Here is a 15,425-nt window from a genome sequence, read left to right as displayed (position 1 = left end):
TGTGTGTGTGTGTGTGTGTGTGTGTGTGTGTGTGTGCATGCAGAAAGGCTCCGGCCCAGGACCTTATCCATTGAAGCAACAATGCTAACCACTGCTACACATCTTAGACTCACTTCTAAATTAAATTATTTGAAGGAAAACTGATGTAAGAAACTGCTAAACATGCCCAACTTTCCCACAGTGTTACAGCCATCAAATTCAAATTTGGAGTTGGTCAGTCCAACTACTAAAATCTTACTTTGGTCACGTAAAGAACTGCTCACCTGATTTATTGTCACAGAATGTTTTTACTGCACATCAGAAATTATTCTAGTTTTTCTGGAAATGCGGTCACGTGTAATAGAGTATAGTTACTTCAACCTCAGCAAAGCAAGACTTTTATTCTCTGGCCATACCTGACAGTTTAGTGCCTTCAACTGGACAGAAACTTGCTGATACTGGGATGAGCTTAAAGACAAAGCCCCAGAGGGAACACACATTTTTATCAGACTTAATCGAGGCAGTTGAAATAAACACCAACTGTTGAGTGTTTTTAAACAATTTCCTCTCCTTTCATTCGGAGTTTTGTAAAATAAAAAAAAGCAGACATGTCCTTAATGGCCAGAAGACGGCGTCCAGGACGAGAGCAGCATGTTCCTCTGATCATGCTTGAAGCCTTTGATTCCACCGTCCTGCTCTGCCTTTAGTCTTCATCACTACCCATCTCTATAGGGTCAAAATCTGGGTCATCTTCATCCAAATCCAAGTCCTCAATGTCCTGGAATAGTGACTCGTCCACTTCAACGTTGTTTCCAGCTGCATAAGAAGAAAGCCACGGGGTTAGAAGAAACTTCACAGGAAAAAGATTATTCCTACTAAATGCTGTTCTCTGACTGGGAGTTGTTGACTGAGCCAACAGATCCAGATGATCTGTGACTCTGACACAGCAAATCAGATCTTAGAAAGTCACGTTTTTTTCTCTCTTTCACGTGTCTGCCTGCTGCCAATCCCGTTTCTCCCGAGCTACACAAACACAATTCCATCCATTTTCTGCCACTTATCCAGGTTCGGGTCACCGGGGTCTGAAGCCCAGACTTCCATCACCCTGGCTCTTCAGCTCATCTGGGCAGACAATGAGTTGTTCTCAAGCCAACCAAGACATATAATCTGTCCAGCAAGTCCTGGGTCTGTATGAGTGCACCCACCAAGTAGGACACGCCCAGAATACTTCACCCAGGAGGTCGGGGGGGGGGGGGCGCCTCCTCGTCAGATGCCTGAACCACGTAAACTGACTCCTTTCGCTGTGGCTGGCGGCTCTACTCTCAGCTGAGCTCCTCAGTCTATCGCTAAAGGAGAGGAAGCTTACTTCTGCCACTTGTATCTGCAAATTTGTCGTCTTGGTCACTAGGCTGAGCTCATGAGCACAGGTGAGGGCAGGAAGGAAGATCGCAGTAAATCAACAACTTTGCTTTTAAGCTCTCCTCACCAAAACAAGATGATACGAAGTCCGTGGCTCAATCCTTCTGACGTTCTCACACTCCACTCTGCCCTCACTTGTAAACGAGACCCCGACCTACTCCTCCACCCGGGGTAGTAACTCGTCCCTGACACAGAGTTTGACTCCACCCTTTCAAGCTGAGAAGGTCTCGGAAACGGAGGTGCCGATTTTGAATCCAACTGCTTCACACTCAGCAGCAAACTGCTCCAGTGAAAGCTGGAGGTCACCACCTGATGAAGCCAACAGAACCACAACATTCGCAAAAAGCACAGCTGAAACCCTGATGCCACCAAAACAGAGACCCTCCACTACCTGCTACACCTGGATACCGTCCATAACAGAATCTGTGACAAAGGGCAGCATCCACCAGAAACTGCCGACCACATGGCCGTCGCTACACGTACCTAACGCCCTGTAACGACAGACAAGACACCTCATACTCCCGAAGGATAAACCTGTCAGCTGACACCGCTGGGATCTACAGCAATGACATCGGAATGTCATTTGGACTGGAGAAACGTACTCGGATGGTAACAAAGAAATGTTGGTCGGGAATTGCAGATACTGAGTACAGCTATAAGTATCTTTTAATCCCACGAGAAAATGGAAGCCGTAAAGAGGAACCTCGGAAAACTGCAACCACCAAATACCCGCAGAGAATAAGGCGAGCCCCGAGGATCGGCTGAACGGGAAGAACGAGATCCGAGCAATCAACACTGCTGGGATAATAGGATGGCCAAAGGAAAAGGTGGAAGCCACTGAGACCGAGGCAAGAAAGCGAGGGTTTCACCCCAGACACGGCACACTGAGAGGAAGGAAGGAGGTCGAAACACCATCCCGAATGAAACAAGGATCCATCAGCCCATCACAAAGATGGCCACGACTGATCACGTGCCTACTGATTACCTGCAAACACAGACGTCCACACAAGTGTTATGTTTAGATTCCACTGTCCTATAAATGACTTTAGTCCTCACAACAAAAAGAAGCACAACACTCAGAAACAGTCCTTACCATCTTCAAGGAACTGAATGTCAGATGTGTCCAGGTTGTGGTCTCTCTCAAACAGCTGTTTACCTGGTGACAGATGCACAGTCTTCAGTCAGGACACGTACGTCATCATCTTTACAGTTTTTGGTGTCTTTGAGTAACACCGTGTACCTGTCAGTTTGGGTTTTCCTGCCTGCTCCTCCTCTTTCTGTCTTTTTCTCCTCAGTTCAGCCATTTCCAGCTCAAACTTGGCTTTCCATGCCAGGAAGTTTTCAATGGTTACCACTGTTCCCTGGAAAGCCACCTGTTGAAAGCAACTACTGTTATAATAAAATAAAACCTTGGCTGCAGAGAGTGAATGGTCATGAATCCCGTCTGGGTTCTACCTTCTCTGCTTCCTGGGCCTCTCTCTCTTTCCTCCGCTTTTCCTCTTCTTGCCTATTTTTCATCACATCAACAATTGTATTAAGTTTCTCTTGAACAGCTGTAACCAGGGTGAAGATCATCACCATGCCCAAGTTTTCTTCTGCCTGCACAGTGAACACAAACATACAAAGCCACATTTCACCAACTGTCCAAGAACAGTTCAACACTTTTGGTTCAATTCTTTTTCTTTTTGCAATAAGGCGATGGAGAGACGTCTGACGTCACCTACATTTTGATTGTTATTATTGCTGTGTAGTTTAAGGGGCTTGGAAAGCAAGCTTCTGTAAGGTTCTTGGAGAAGTTTCACCTGTGAAGCTTCTTCAGTTCACATAAAAAATACAAAATTGAAAGTAAATTTTCTCATTAAGTGCATCCTCCCGCTGCTGCGTTGTCACATGGATATCTATGTTTGGACACAGCTTCTCATTCAATGTTTTTTCTTTATTTTTAGCACTTTGGACATTGTAGGTACAACATGAAGACATCACATGGTGATGGAGTGCTGCACCGTGACCTGCCCTCCACAGTCACCTGACCTACACCCAGTGGAGATGGTTTGGGATGAGATGGAGCGCAGAGTGAAGGCAAAGGGCCAACGAGTGCTCAGCATCTGTGGGAACTCCTTCAAGCCTGAAACAGTATTATGGTGTTTCACACTTTTTGTTTACTACATAATTCCACATGTGTTCAATCATAGTTTTGATGCCTTCAGTGAGAATCTACAATGTAAAAAACCATCACACGAGAAGGTGTGTCCAAGCTTCTGACTGCTCGTGTATGGCCAGTATAAAGCATCAATCTGATACTCTGAGTTACACTGATAAAAAGAATACATATATCAATCCTTTTAAACGCTTTGGAAACATTTAAAGTTGTCTCTATCTCGCTACATGTCTGACAGGCATCACTGCACAGTTCAATGAACATACACTGTTATTGTGTTATTAGTATGCACCCATATTTCATTACAATGTTACTGTAGTCGTGCCCATGGACCAGCTGTACGAATGTCTGAAGCTTTAAGATTCGGCAGCATTTCTTCACAGATTCCTCTTAATGAGGTTTGAGCTTCAGCTACATCACAAATGTAGACACGCAACAGTGAAGCTGTCATCCAAGGCACTGGGCTTCCATCCAAGCATCTGGAAAGATCTAGAAGCCACTAATTAGCCCTCAACCAGCACCAGACCCACGACTGCTCAGATAAATCCAATGACAGACCTGCTGTTGTAATAGTGTGAGGATATCTTCTGCGTCACTCTCCTCCAAGTTCTCCTGGGAATAGATTTCCCACAGCGGGGGCTCGTCTGGGTACTTGTCTACATATGTAAACTTTAAAGTTGTTTCCACAGCTGCAAAAAGACAACAGACAGTTCATGTTCCACAACTTTACAAGTGCACAATGAAAAAGTTCTTTTTATTATTTAACTAAAGATAAAACTTTCATTTATTCTTTATTCACTACGTGTAAAGTCAAACAGGTGGATATACGTGTACCCCCCCAGCTTAGTGCCAGCATAGTGGGGTTTTCACTAGTGGACGAGAGGATTGCTTTCATTCTGGTCAAGTAAAGGGTCTTGTTATTCGTGCTCATCAATCAACCATGCAGCCTACCCAGCCTTCCTGGAGGCCCTGAGTGGGGTGCGTTAAAGTGGCCTTTGCTGTGTTACTAAGACCCCACAAGAACAGTTCTGATAACATAACTGATCCTGCGACCATGCAGGGGAACATCCTTAGAAGCAAAGCAGTATCACTGGGACCAGTGTTCCTTCAACTGCTGTCAGACGGTAGTCACAGACGGGCTCAACGGTCATGGATTTCACACCAGAGGTTTTACAATACTGTTCTATTATCATGATCCATTTCAAATGCTAAGTTGCTTTTAAATATATGCTATAAATGTACACATGCATATACACACACATTCTATAATGGAAAGCAATGAGCAGTTCAGTTTGAAACACCTGACATAATAACAGCTGCAGTGCTAGCAACACACCGTTTTCCAACCACATTCATCAGTTTACTTACTTTCCCCGTTCTCCCCGGCATCAGACGTGACCGTGATGGTGAAGCTGGTTGGATCTTCTGAGAGCACTGCAAGTACACATTCATTGGTAACATCACTATTACCATGATTTCATAAGTGGTTGGGTAACTAAGGCATATTTCACGATTTTACCAACCAGAAATAATAAAGATTTGGATACCAATAACAAAGACTTCAGGCAAGCTTTGCTTTTCCCAACAGCTACCGCGTGCTAATAGAAATAGTATTAGTATTTTAACATTTGACATTAATATGAGCATCCTTTCACAAACACAAGAACACCAGCAAGCTAATCCCAAAAAGTTGATGCTCCTCATTTGGACGTTTTCAGCAGGAGAAACGCTTCATGCAGGGGACTTCTTCAGTCTCAGCTGACTGCAGGTTTCCAACCTTATAAACAGAACATTTGTACAACGACTGAAACCAGCACAGCTGATTAACAACGGGCTGGGAGGTCAGTTCTGCAAATTCTCATGACCATTGATCAACAACCATTGGTGAGTGTCATTCACAGAGAGTTGGGGGATGGCTGCAATCACAGCATTGTAAGATGCACACAGGTGTACCCTTAGGTCCCCTCCTCGTTTCAGAGATGGTCTTTCCCTTTTCACGTGAAAGGTTTCAGTCATTGTACAAATGTTCTGTTTATAAGGTTGGAAACCTGCAGTCAGCTGAGACTGAAGAAGTCCCCTGGATGAAACGTTTCTCCCGCTGAAAACGTCCAGATGAACAGAATCAACCTTCTGGGATTTCCTTACCTGGATCACTGAGCATGCATCAAGACCAGCAAGCTAAGTAACGTGTACTTGCTAGCTATGAGCTAGCTACTACTTTCGTGTTACAATCCTACTTAACGTTACGTGCCATTCAGACCTGTAAAGGAGTCTGGGTAGATGGACTCTATGGCTTCGAGTTCATTCCGCTGCTCTTCGGCGTAGTCTGTCATGTTTGTGAAGCTGCAGGTTATCTGGAAGTTCGTAAAATCATCACCAATGCGTTCGCTGTGTGCTGCGTACTCAGCTGAAACAGTCGATCGCCGATCTCGACGATCCGCCTCTTCTTCTTCTTCTTTTCGGGTTTAGCGGGGGTCGCAAACCAGCTTTGAACGTACATTACCGCCACCTCCTGGACTTCTGTAGATCACACGCTCCACACAAGAAAAAGAGAAAAACTTGCGTCCGTGTGATTTTTCTTTATGAATGAGTGAAAAAAAAAACAATCGGGAAATGGTCGTTTACCAATTATCATTTGGAGGAAAACAAATAAACAATAAATAAATAGATAAGGGAAAGGAACCGTTTTACTAACAGGGGGCGTATCGAAAGTGTTTGTCTGAGTGGGGGAATGAGTCGAGTTGTACAAAGGACTTTGAGATATAAGAACCAGTCAAATTACCAAATCTTATTTCGCACTTTTGTTGGTATTTATTTAGTTTCTCCTCTTGTACAGGTGTGAATGCCAAGATTAGGTCTCTTTTTTAAGAGTCACTTGTCTCCATTCCTCCTTCCATTTCTTTCTGGTCTATTTTTTAGGACATTGACTGGAAGAAAGTTTGGTGTTTGCCAAAAAAAATTCCTCCTTACTAAGTGAAGGAAATTTCATTTAAGCTAATTCATAGATTCTACCCTGTTAAATGCTTCCCTCAGAAATGTAAGAGGGATGTAGACACTCTTTGCTCCTTCTGTAAGATCGCCCCAGAGTCCTGCTCACATCTATTCTGGTCTTGTACCTCTACGTAGATTTTGTGGTTTCATCTCTAAGAACATCTTATCAAATTTTGTGCTTTTTTACCAAAATGTGTTATTTGGTTACACTGACTTAGTAGGAAAGACTCGAATGCTTTTTACCTCATTAATCTGATTTTACTCCTCGCCAAAGACCATAAAAGTTCTCAAGCAATGAACCTCACTTTCTCACTTTTAGGAAAGAAATTGAACTCTGTGAATACAATTTGCTCCTCTCACAACAAAAAAGCTTTTAAAACCGTAAATATCTGTAATGTAATAATGTAATGATTGTGTGTTTAATGTCCCCGTTTAATGATTCAATGTCATTGTATCTCTCGCTTGTTTTTCTTTTCTTTTTTATTCCTTTTTCTTATTTTCCCCTTTTAATTTTGATATGCATCTTACCTGTTTAATTTGGCGCACTCTTCCATTGTATCATAATTTTGCAGTACATTGTCTCCTCCGTGTTTTATATTTGTTGTTACTGTTCCTCTTGAAATAAAGATGGAGAGAAAAAAGTCTGAACTGGGACACAGCCCGAGCTACACTTTCTACCGGGTTAACTTTGGCACAGCACGGAACCCTGTTCCAGATCCTTCCGGCCCGCTTCAACCTCTAATGGCCCGAATAAGCCATTTCATTACCATTGCAGACAGAACAAACGTCGCAGTGTTTATTTCTCTGGGTTTTATTGGCGAGTACACGAAGAAGCTTTTTCCTCATACGTGTAGAACAAATCGGAATTCCTGGACGGAACCTTTGACGGGCGGTTAGTTGTACTCTACGGAAACGACGTAGTGTAACACACAATGTCTCTGGTGGAAGCACACGCGTTGGACTCCGGTGAGTTTTGTAATTCACGTTTTTATTATTGCTGCTAATTGTAGCCGCACGGCCTCGAAGATTCTTACAACAACAGCACTAAAGGCGGTCTCTGCTGTTATTGTTAACACAGCAGCAGAGACATGAATGGTCTGCTCTGGTTACAGGATGGATTTAAAGTCCGTCTGTTCACCTGGTAGAAAATGAGCGAAACTTTTCTCCTGTAACCTGCTCTTTGAATGCGAGCGTTTACATCGTACTAAGTGTAAATAGTGTAACAAATCACGCGTGAATCGCACACGAACACCGCATTTGCGTCGGTATTCAGACAACAACGATCAACAGGGGCGTCGCTAGCATCACTGAGGACTTGGCCCAGCCCTGAAATCTTTTGGGTTCCTGCTTGAGAAGAACATTAATTTGAGTCCTTCTTGTTTGTTACAGTTTTATTTGCCAGTACAGAGTTTTTACCAGCCTCGGAGCTTTTATTGCACCACGATTGCTGCGTTTGAACTGTATGCCCTCTTTCTGATGCTCACCTCTTCTTCGTCTTTCCTGCTGTTGTGGTGTCCCTCATTTTGCATCTCTTCTCCTTTGCTCGCTCCTCCTGTTCTCTTTCCTGACCTGGTTATGAAAAGAATGCAGTCAGCATGTGCCGATCAAACGCCACCACCATCTAGTTTGATGGGATTATTAAGGCATCAACTTATTTTATACACACTGACTCAACCTCAAATATCAGACTGCAGAAAAGCAAAATGACTCATGCACTCTGCCAAGACACAAGAGCTAAACAGCAAACAAAGTCAGTGGTGAATGTGAGCTATAGGCCAACATTTAGTTCAGCTGCAGAGGTAGACTGCACACAGTGACGTCTGTCTTCAGTCACAGCACTTCCTCTTTTGTCATTTTATGTTTTCTTCTTCATTTTGCAGGATTTCATTTTTCACTCTGTTAAAATCTACATCTGATTTATTTCAAGCTTTTCTGTGAAGTATCTTCAAATGTCCAATAGCTTTCTTTGATCCTCGGTAAACATGCAACATAAAAAGATCGTAGCGGTCACTCTGCTGTGTTACGGCACAAACGTGCATATTTGTGAGGAGCACAGGAGTCAAACGTGCACGAGTAAACAGAGAAATTACACCAAATGAACTCAAGTCAAGGCTTAATTTTTCAGTTCATGAAATTTAAAACATCCCCTGCGTTTCCATGGTTACTCACTGTCATGTGTAAACCATCCCTGCAGGATGACATCACCCTGAGCTGCTGTGGGATTTCACAGCGTCTCAGAGTTCCTCCTGATGTTCTTATAAACGCTGTTGTAACGCTTATGCTGGAGTCCCACGCATCGTTAAACCCCGTTGGTCAGACCAATCAGGTGCTCGTACGAGGTTGGACCTATTGAGGGATGCTCAGCTGTAATTGGTTCACACAGATATGTGACTGTTTCAGGTGTGACTTTAATAAACAATTCTTTAAAGATCCAGAGCTAATCACAAACCATCTGTGGCTCGAGCCCCGACACACCTGTGGAGCACAGCAACAGCTTCCAGCAGCTGAAAGGTCATTATTTGTTTATTATTGTTTATCCAACTTGAATTTTCCAAGTGATGCAGTAGTTTTGCCTTTTAAAGTGAACTCATGGTTTGTAGAGTGTTACCTGTGCTGCTGCTCTAAGCTGTCACAGTAGTTGTGGATTAGTCATGTTAATTTTTGTGCTTTCATGAAGTGTTTGTAGTTTGATCGTTACAGACTCTTAGAATAATAATAATACTGTTCATCAAACCATGAACCTCGCTGTGCTTCTCTCTTGAACTATGCTGGCTGCTCTCATGTAGACTCTGATTGTTAGTCACTGAATGTTCTATCAGTTGTTCCATTAATTAATCGAGAAATCAGGTAAGAAATACTTTTGTGTTACTATGATCAATAATATATATTCCAAAGGGGGGAAAAGTGCAGGTCTTCAAAATGAACTGTTTAAAACATCTGTCCAAAAAACAAAAACCCCAAACCCTGAGCCTGCAGTGATATAATGACATTATTTAAAGAAAATATTCATTAATGGGAAAATAAAATCATCTCAAATACAGTAATGTTAAATAAAATAAAGTTTATCCTTCTGAGAACTGAGGAAAAATAAAGAGAGCTCAAAGTCCAGGATGTCCTCGATGTCGTCCATCAGGACTTGTTAGGATCGCTCGAATGAGCCAAAAGATACAGACCACAAATCAGACGTCCGTTACAGAGGACGTAAGTGAATCAGAATCAGAATCAGAAAGGGTTTTATTGCCAAATGTTGAGCAGGTTTACAACATTAGGAAATTGCTGCGGTGCTTCAGTGCAAACATGCTGTCATAAATTACGCTTAAATAGACATGAAAAAACAAAAGTAGGGATAAGAATTAAAAGTGCTACGTGGAAAGATATATACATGATATATACATGATATATACAAGATATATACATGATATATACAAGATATATACATGATATATACAAGATATATACATGATATATACATGATATATACATGATATATACATGATATATACAAGATATATACATGATATATACATGATATATACAAGATATATACATGATATATACATGATATATACATGATATATACATGATATATACATGATATATACATGATATATACATGATATATACATGATATATACAAGATATATACATGATATATACAAGATATATACATGATATATACATGAGTGCAGGTGGTGATCAGTGCCAAACATGGAATGATGCAGTGAACACAGCGTAGGGTCATGTGTTAGTGGTGGGAACAGTCATACGGTTATTGTTCATGTGTCCAACAGCAGAGGGGAAGAAACTGTTCTTATGGCGAGAGGTTCTGGTGCGAATGGACCGGAGCCTCCTGCCTGAGGGGAGCAGGTCAAACAGACTGTGTCCAGGGTGAGAAGGGTCAGCTGAGATCCGAGCTGCACGCCCCAGTGTCCTGGAGGTGTACAGGTCCTGCAAAGATGGGAGTCTGCAGCCAATCACCTTCTCAGCAGAGCGCGCAACACGCTGCAGTCTCTGTTTGTCCCTGATAGTGGCTCCAGCGTACCACACGGTGATGGAGGAGGTGAGGATGGACTCGATGATTGCAGTGTAGAATTGCATCATCGTCCGTGTTGGCAGGTTGAATTTCTTCAGCTGCCTCAGGAAGTACATCCTCTGCTGGGCTTTCTTGATGACGGAGGTGATGGTGGGCTCCCACTTCAGGTCCTGGGTGATGGTGGTACCCAGGAAGCGGAATGAGTCCACAGAGGTGATGGGGGTGTCAGTCAGGATGATGGGGGGGAGTGGAGCTGTGTGCTTCCTGAAGTCCACAATAATCTCCACTGTCTTCCGGGCAGTGGAGACGTACAGGAGGACGTATGTTCATGTGCAAGTGAATGGATAAGTTTGTGTCTGTGAGCCTTTAAAGGCGTATATGGTGAAAACAAGCACGTCAGCATCCTGAAGTCTGCCCTACAGCTGTGATGTTGTAGCCCAGCGGTCTCCAACCTTTTTTGTGCCACGGACCAGTTTATGCCCGACAATATTTTCACAGACCGGCCTTTAAGGTGTCGCGGATAAATACAACAAAATAAAACTAGTACCGGTACCGAAAAAAGAAGATTTATTCATAACACACGTGAAAAGACCCAGGAAAACCAAGTTAATGATAAAAACGATAACAAAACAACGCTGAAAACCGATAAAAACACTGAAAACCAGACATTTCACACCTGAGCCTCAACTCTCACGGACCGGTACCGGTCCGAGTCCCGGGGGCTGGGGACCGCTGCTGTAGTGCTTAGTCATTCATTAACTTTCATTAAACAGCTGTACTGGTGCATTTCTGTTGGTCTGGGGGTAAAGAGCTTTTATTTTTATATATTGAAATATTAATCTCATTTATTTAGCGAATTTAAAGTGAAAACATATAATGTGACAGAGGTGCTGAAATAAAGAGGGTGTAGTTGACCCCCTGTTAGACTCCCCCTGTTGTTCCAGGATCACTGTGATTGAAACGCTGCATCAGTTACACGTCTGTAGATTTCTGCTGTGTGGGACAAACACCGTGGATGGCAGCTGTTCCAAACGGAGCTTTTCTTCACTGTGAGTTTATCCGTCAGGTGCTTTGATAGCCGACTCCCTCCGGCTGTTTCCAGCAAAGGTTTAAATATCGATCGCAGTAACGAGCGCCGCCGTTTCTGGATGTTTTGCTTCACCTCTCTGCACTTCTTGGTATCTTTATGTAGACACAGTGTCATCACCACTGCAGCTGTTATGTTGAAAGGTTCTTAGATAGCGTTTCTCTGCACGCGGCACAACTTCCCTCATTCACACATTTATTAGTACAGTTTTTATCGCTAAGCATCCGAATCTCAATAAACTTTACTGTAAATCTTCTTGTGTACAATCAACATTTAAATGTGATTTCAAACGTTTGCATCCAAGAAGTCAAATAAATCAACTTTTCTCCACCGTCTTTACTCCCATCATCACCTGTCTGCATGTGGTAGGACTAATGTCCACACATAAACAGTGTTTATGTGTTTCTGCCAGTTAAGGTCTTCTTGTCGCTGTGGTGGAGTAAACACGTCTGTAACCTTTGGATGAAATCAGACGCTCGGTTCATCAGGACAGGATCAACTTTCTGGGATTGTCGGATATTTTAGCATGAATCAAAATGCTTCTACTGTGTCAGCGAGAGTTTGTAGTTCACTGCATCATTTCTTTGTGTGAATCAGGTGACAGCATGGCTCTTTGGTCTGAAGGCAAGGTTGATTCTGAAGGAGAGAGTGAAGGTGAAAGAGTGAATGATGAAGAGAAAGAAGAGGATGAAAATGAACACAATGAAGATGCCAGCACTGGATGGGCTGAAGCCATGGCAAAGATCCTCGGGAAGAAAACCACGAGCGGCATCCTGGAGAAGAACAAGGAGCTGGAAAAGATGAAGGCAGCAGAGAGACAGGAGCAGCTCGAGAGGAAGAAACAGGTGAGCGCCGAGTCCCAGGCTCAGGATGATGTGTCCGAGCAGATGTTCATCACTCACCGAGCACAGTTTCCACATTTGTTCATCACTGTCGACAAGAAATGACAACGTTCGACTTATAATAACAAGTTATAATAAGTAGGCGAGTTTATTTTCATGTTTTGGCTCTAAAGACGACCATAAGTATAAACTAGTGATTGAACACAGGAACCAATCAGGAAAGCAGGCAGACCTTAGACACTGTGCTCTGCTCACAATGTTCATCCACATAATAATGTAAAATCAAAACTGCACTGTGACCAGCTGTGTTTGAAAATATAGATTCATTCATTTCCTCCTTGTTGTTGAACACTTTCAAAAAAGCAACACGTTTATTTCTAAGCCTTGAAAACCCAAAGATTGTGTGTCCCTAACAGGCTGACGAGAAGAAAGCGTGGGAGCAGATGTGCAGGGAGAAACCTGACATAGTGACGGACCGCGAGACTGAGAAAGCATTACAGAGAATTGCTACAAGGTGACCACTCTGTGTCTTTGTTTGACGTATATGCAACCGAGCATCTGTTCTAATGTGGTCCTCCTTCACTCAGAGGGGTGGTTCAGCTGTTCAACGCTGTCAGGAAACACCAGAAAACTGTGCAGGAAAAGGTGAAGGATGCTGGTGGATCAGACAGGAAGAGGGCAAAGATCCTTTGTTCTGTCTCAAAGAAAGACTTCATCGATGTGCTGAGGAGGGAAGACGGAGGTGTCCGAGCAACGGGCAAGACCGAAAAGGCTGCTGTGAGTTGACAAATGTTTGTTTCGTTCTGTACCTCTGCTGTCAGTGTGTTTATCCTGATGTTTCTGTGTGTGTGCTCGTGCAAAGGTCGCTGCTGTGGAGAAGCCTGCCTGGACTGTTCTCAGAGATGACTTCATGATGGGAGCCACAATGAAAGACTGGGACAAAAGCAGTGACCAGGACGAGCCACAGGAGGGAGACAGTGAGGCAGCGATTCAGATCTGACATCAGCCGTGCACACTGAAAGGCTGAGCTCTGACCGTCTGGGAAAAACCAACAGGAGACCCTGAACTGAAAAGACGAGCTTTAGCGTCAGCACACGCCCGTGCACCCACACGTGCACGCTCACGTGCACCGCTGCGTTGGAGATGTACAGTTTTATATTTGTTGCTGAATAAATTTTGACAGGTGACTGTGAAACATACTGAATGTGGACTGTAGCAGAGAACATGTTAAACTACAAATTTCTTCACAGATTCATTCAAATGCAAAACTGTTTATTTGTTGACACTGGAGAAATGCATCCTTCATGTTAACAGTTTTCTATTCAACAATAAATGTGTGCATGCTGGAGTGTACTACACGCTCACAGGTGGAACAGCCTGTTACATCAGCTGCTTTCAGACTGATTTTAGTACACGAGTCGAGCAGTGGCATCTCAGTGTGGCTACAAGCAGGGGGTGTGGCAACTGCAAAACTAGTCTTGTTATCTTCTATGGTCCACCTGGGCCTTACACAGAGCTTCTGTCTGATTTCTCAGACTTTATATCTGATTTAGTTCTGAGCTCAGATAAAATAATTATTGTGGGTGATTTTAACATCCATGTAGATGCTAAAAATGACAGCCTCGACATGGCATTTAATCTGTTATTAGACTCAATTGGTTTCTCTCAAAATGTAAAAGAACCCACCCACCACTTTAATCACACTCTAGATCTTGTTTTAACATATGGCATAGAAACTGAACATTTAACAGTGTTTCCTGAAAACCCTCTCCTGTCTGATCATTTCCTGATAACATTTACATTTACAATAATTGATTACACAGCGGTGGATAGTAGACTTTATCAAAGTAGATGTCTTTCTGAAAGCGCTGTAACTAAGTTTAAGAATATAATCCACCCACTGTTATCATCTTCAATGCCCTGTACCAACACAGAGCAGAGCAGCTGCCAACAAGGGTCTAAAAAATTATATATTTTAAAATAAAATAATTAAACATACAAACCTAAAATGGGTTTAGCTACATTCTGGAGCGTGTTCCTGGATTGCAGTAGCTAGGGAGCTGATTGGAGACAATAACAGCCAATCAGAAGGTTTGCATCCAAGTCTGTGATTGGTTGGTTTTGTGGCACATTTATAACAGTGTTGCTCGTGCAGGGAGCAGAGATGTTAGTGGGAGGGGCTATATTCTGTGTGTGGATAATCGCAAACACCGAAACACATTTATTGCACGCAGCAATGAATTTTGTTTGCTCAAAATAGTTTTCTCCTCAACACGCAACATTTGTGCTCGCAAATTTATTTATTTTTACGTGCGCTCAGAATAGAGGCACTAAAATAACGCCATAGATCTGAGGTGATTCTGAGGATCACCACGACCTTGCAAGGAATGGATTACGACTAATATGATATATGATGAGATAGTATATTAGTCAGTGTGGTGTTTTGAAATTTGGTTCCAAGGTCAGCTTTGTCCTCGGGCAGTGAAGGTCAAATGCTGAGCCCACCTAGGTACGCATGTCCCCCACGGGACATAATTATTAGAAGCAGCCTACTTCACACCGACCCCCCCTCCCCAAGGGAGAATAAAACAAAACATTTTCTAAAAATGCAATTTAATGAATTATAAAAGAAACTAATATGGAAGCAGTGGTTCCCAAAGTGTGTGTGTGTGTGGTGGGGGGGTATGAATAAAAAAAGGAATGCTTGGACACTGCTAGCACAATGGACGGGGCTCCCACACGAACGCTGCACAACGCTGGTGCCCAGGTACGTCTCCCTGCAGAAGAGTTTCCCCTGCGTCGGGAGCACGTGCTGGGCTGATAATGACACGCTCCCTCTTTCCACCCGAGGCTGCTCCACACTCCTCCACTATCACAATTCCCGCCACCCTCCCTGACCACTCCCCTCCACTTTAT

The 15,425-nt window shown here is 43.2% G+C and overlaps 2 protein-coding genes across 4 annotated transcripts; one reads left to right on the top strand and one right to left on the bottom strand.

The window, feature by feature from the left end:
• Positions 1-361: 361 nt before the first annotated feature.
• rwdd1 (RWD domain containing 1) lies at positions 362-7,333 on the bottom strand. Of its 2 annotated transcripts, none has more exons than XM_080308222.1 (8): positions 7,076-7,333; positions 5,817-6,134; positions 4,925-4,990; positions 4,115-4,245; positions 2,854-2,997; positions 2,639-2,771; positions 2,492-2,554; positions 362-795 (listed from the first exon to the last, which is right to left on the bottom strand). In XM_080308222.1, exons 2-8 carry the CDS (start codon positions 5,887-5,889, stop codon positions 683-685), a joined length of 723 nt encoding a protein of 240 aa, XP_080164348.1. In that variant the 5' UTR covers positions 5,890-6,134; positions 7,076-7,333; the 3' UTR covers positions 362-682. The 2 variants fall into 2 exon arrangements, with proteins under 2 accessions (XP_080164348.1, XP_026039415.1); XM_026183630.2 differs by having other exon boundaries at positions 5,817-6,090; positions 7,076-7,209.
• A 48-nt stretch (positions 7,334-7,381) lies between these two features.
• rrp15 (ribosomal RNA processing 15 homolog) lies at positions 7,382-13,897 on the top strand. Of its 2 annotated transcripts, none has more exons than XM_026183631.2 (5): positions 7,382-7,513; positions 12,265-12,512; positions 12,926-13,023; positions 13,097-13,286; positions 13,372-13,897. In XM_026183631.2, exons 1-5 carry the CDS (start codon positions 7,480-7,482, stop codon positions 13,507-13,509), a joined length of 708 nt encoding a protein of 235 aa, XP_026039416.1. In that variant the 5' UTR covers positions 7,382-7,479; the 3' UTR covers positions 13,510-13,897. The 2 variants fall into 2 exon arrangements, with proteins under 2 accessions (XP_026039416.1, XP_080164349.1); XM_080308223.1 differs by lacking the exon at positions 7,382-7,513 and adding an exon at positions 8,982-9,058.
• The last annotated feature ends 1,528 nt before the right edge of the window (positions 13,898-15,425 follow it).

The sequence above is a fragment of the Astatotilapia calliptera genome, chromosome 11, assembly GCF_964374335.1.
Source record: "Astatotilapia calliptera chromosome 11, fAstCal68.1, whole genome shotgun sequence".
NCBI lineage: Eukaryota > Metazoa > Chordata > Actinopteri > Cichliformes > Cichlidae > Astatotilapia > Astatotilapia calliptera.
This window is presented reverse-complemented; position numbering and strand designations above follow the sequence as displayed.

Bases quoted from the DNA above. Each gene is read 5' to 3' on its own strand.
- rrp15 (XM_026183631.2), top strand. From the start codon at position 7,480: ATGTCTCTGGTGGAAGCACACGCGTTGGACTCCG. The intron at 7,514-12,264 runs GTGAGTTTTGTA...TGTGTGAATCAG, and splicing joins AGCACACGCGTTGGACTCCG to GTGACAGCATGGCTCTTTGG. The intron at 12,513-12,925 runs GTGAGCGCCGAG...TGTCCCTAACAG, and splicing joins AGCTCGAGAGGAAGAAACAG to GCTGACGAGAAGAAAGCGTG.
- rwdd1 (XM_080308222.1), bottom strand. From the start codon at position 5,889: ATGACAGACTACGCCGAAGAGCAGCGGAATGAACTCGAAGCCATAGAG. The intron at 4,991-5,816 runs GTCTGAATGGCA...GTGTACTTGCAG, and splicing joins CTACCCAGACTCCTTTACAG to TGCTCTCAGAAGATCCAACC. The intron at 2,998-4,114 runs GTCTGTCATTGG...TTCACTGTGCAG, and splicing joins TCACACTATTACAACAGCAG to GCAGAAGAAAACTTGGGCAT.